Source organism: Gadus macrocephalus, chromosome 19 (genome assembly GCF_031168955.1).
Source record: "Gadus macrocephalus chromosome 19, ASM3116895v1".
Classification (NCBI taxonomy): domain Eukaryota; kingdom Metazoa; phylum Chordata; class Actinopteri; order Gadiformes; family Gadidae; genus Gadus; species Gadus macrocephalus.
Genome location: NC_082400.1, coordinates 15094141 through 15096640, shown reverse-complemented (window position 1 = coordinate 15096640; position 2500 = coordinate 15094141). Strand labels below are relative to the sequence as shown.

General features: G+C 48.7%; 1 protein-coding gene across 2 annotated transcripts in view; it reads left to right on the top strand.

The window, feature by feature from the left end:
- cntn1b (contactin 1b) overlaps nucleotides 1–2500 on the top strand; it is an 18805-nt gene that overhangs the window by 5173 nt on the left and 11132 nt on the right. For both annotated transcript variants that reach the window (XM_060037860.1, XM_060037862.1), the window contains exons 5-8: nucleotides 473–654; nucleotides 1069–1164; nucleotides 1437–1649; nucleotides 2366–2465. In XM_060037860.1, the coding sequence (XP_059893843.1) occupies nucleotides 473–654; nucleotides 1069–1164; nucleotides 1437–1649; nucleotides 2366–2465 (591 nt within the window). The remainder of the gene's footprint in view (nucleotides 1–472; nucleotides 655–1068; nucleotides 1165–1436; nucleotides 1650–2365; nucleotides 2466–2500) is intronic.

Sequence of the window (2500 nt, the reverse complement as noted above, 5' to 3'; positions counted from 1 at the left end):
ATACGGGGAATGGGTTAGCCTAGCGATTGTTAGTACTTGCACTTGGTTCTATGAACATCTTTACTGTACCAACATCGATATATTGTTTCACTTCTTATGACAAATGTACTTATTGTAAGTCGCTTTGGATAAAAGCGTCTGCTAAATGCCGTAAATGTCTGTAGTCTGTCGGAAGAAAATTGTTCAACAGTTTTCTGTCCATACCAGCGTGTTCACCATTTCAGAGTTCCCGGCCTGCTAGAGTCAGCAATAATAGCTATGGTTAGCATTGCTAGCTTAAGTAAGCAACGCTAAAGTTAGCCATGCAGTCCCTCATTAAAGTACGCGCCATTTTGACTCGCCGCCAACCTTCAGACGCATCGACTTTGGAAACCGTTTACAAAAAGCTATTTTTTACGTTTACGAAAATGCTTCCCCGATTTCAATCTGACTTAACTCTGTCTGATCCGTCGCTATATTCCCCCTCCACCAGGTGGAGGCGTGACAACTGGGAGATTAAGCTGATGGAGCAGCCGGACGAGCACTACAGCTTGGTGGGGGGCAACCTGGTCATCACCAACCCCCGGCAGAAGAAGCACGCCGGCAACTACATCTGCGTGGCCAAGAACATCTACGGCACGGTCATCAGCAAGGAGGCCAAGGTCAAGTTCGGATGTGAGTGCTGCTAACTTTTTAGCCAACATTGCTAACTTTAGCTTGGTGCTGCAATGCTAACTGTAGCTACTAGTTTTACATTACTAACTGTAGTAAGTGGGATGCATTGCTTACCTTAACTAGGTGCTGCATTGCTAATTGTTGCATTCTTTTTACATTTGCTTTTCATTGCTGACTATAGCTAGGGATTATTTTGCTAACTTTAGCATTGCTTACTTAAGCTAGCATTGCTAACTATAGCTTTTATTGCTAACTTTAGCAGGTCAAGGCAAATTCATGCCTACTTCTGTAGCCCTGTGGCTAATGATGTTACTGCTACTACTCTTGCAAAGTGCATTAGCAGATGAGTGATTTTTTCAGAATGTCCCATTGTCTCTTCATGATCTGTTTGTTTCTCCACATCTCTCGCTCTAGTCATGGATGAGTTCCCACAGGAGGACAGAGAACCTGTCATTGCCAAGGAGGGTCAGGGGGCCGTTCTCCTGTGTGTCCCCCCTAAGTCGTGGCCAGGTATGACGTAGCAACCATATCGATATGAAGACTCAACGCATCTGTCCCATAACTAAGTTTGGACTCCCAGTCTCAACGAGAAAGGGTTATGACGTGTGTTAGGGTCTGTGTGTGTGTGTTTGTGTGTGTGTCTGGCTGTCTGTCTGTGTGTGCGTGTGTGTCAATTAAAGACAGACAAACGGCAACTTACAAATTAGCCTCTCCCTTTAACATTTCAAACTCTTCATTGTCCCTCTCTTCTTCTTCTTCGTTCTCTCCCCCCCCGCCTCCAGCCGAGGTCACGTACCGCTGGATCTTCAACGAGTTCCCGGTCTTCCTGCAGACGGACCGCCGACGCTTCGTGTCCCAGCGCACGGGGAACCTGTACATCTCCCGGGTGGAGGCGCAGGACGCCGGGAACTACTCCTGCTTCGTCTCCAGCCCCGTCATCGGCAAGAGCGTCTTCTCCAAGTTCATCCCCCTCATCCCCACGCCGCCCGACGAAGGTGAGGCACGCTGAGGCCCAACCGCCACCGCCGGGTCGATGGATAGATCCCTCTATTGGTCTCTATTGATCGACCTGCCTCTATCGGTCTCTATCAATCTCTATAGATCTATCGGTCTCTATCGATCTATCGGTCTCTATCGGCCTCTATAGATCTATCAGTCTCTATCGGCCTCTATAGATCTATCTGTCTCTATCGGTCACGATCGATCTATCTGTCTCTATCTGTCTCAATTGATCTCTATCGATCTATCGGTCTCTATCGGTCTCTATAGATCTATCGGCCTCCAAAGATCTATCGGTCTCCATCGATCTCTATAGATCTATCGGTCTCTATTGATCTGTATCTTCTGTCTTACAAGACTGAGCCCGCCGACATATTGTGTGTTTATTATTTTTTCTCCCTTGTTTGTTCCTTCTTTCCTTCCTCCAATTCTTCCTTCCTCTGCAAACTTCCTTCCCCCCCTCTCTTCTGTCCTCCCTCCCTCCTTCTTTCCCTCCCTCCCTCATTCCCTTCCCCCTCCCACTTCTGTCCTCTCAACCTCCTTTCTCCCTCCCTTCCTCCCTCCCTAACTTTCTCCATCCATCACTCAATCCCACTTTTTCTCCCTCCCTTCCTCCTTTTCTCCCTCTTTTCATTCTTTCTTCCCTCCCTCCCTCCCTCCCCCTGACTCCCATCCCTCCCCTCCCTCCCTTCCCTCTCTGTGTCCCCTCCAGGGGATGAGAGGAGGTACCCAGCAGACATCGCTGTGATGTTCCCAGACACCACTGCCATGCTGGCCTCCAACATCACCCTCGAGTGCTTCGCCCTCGGCAAGTAAGTCACGACCAAAAACCATCGATAGGAGTGCA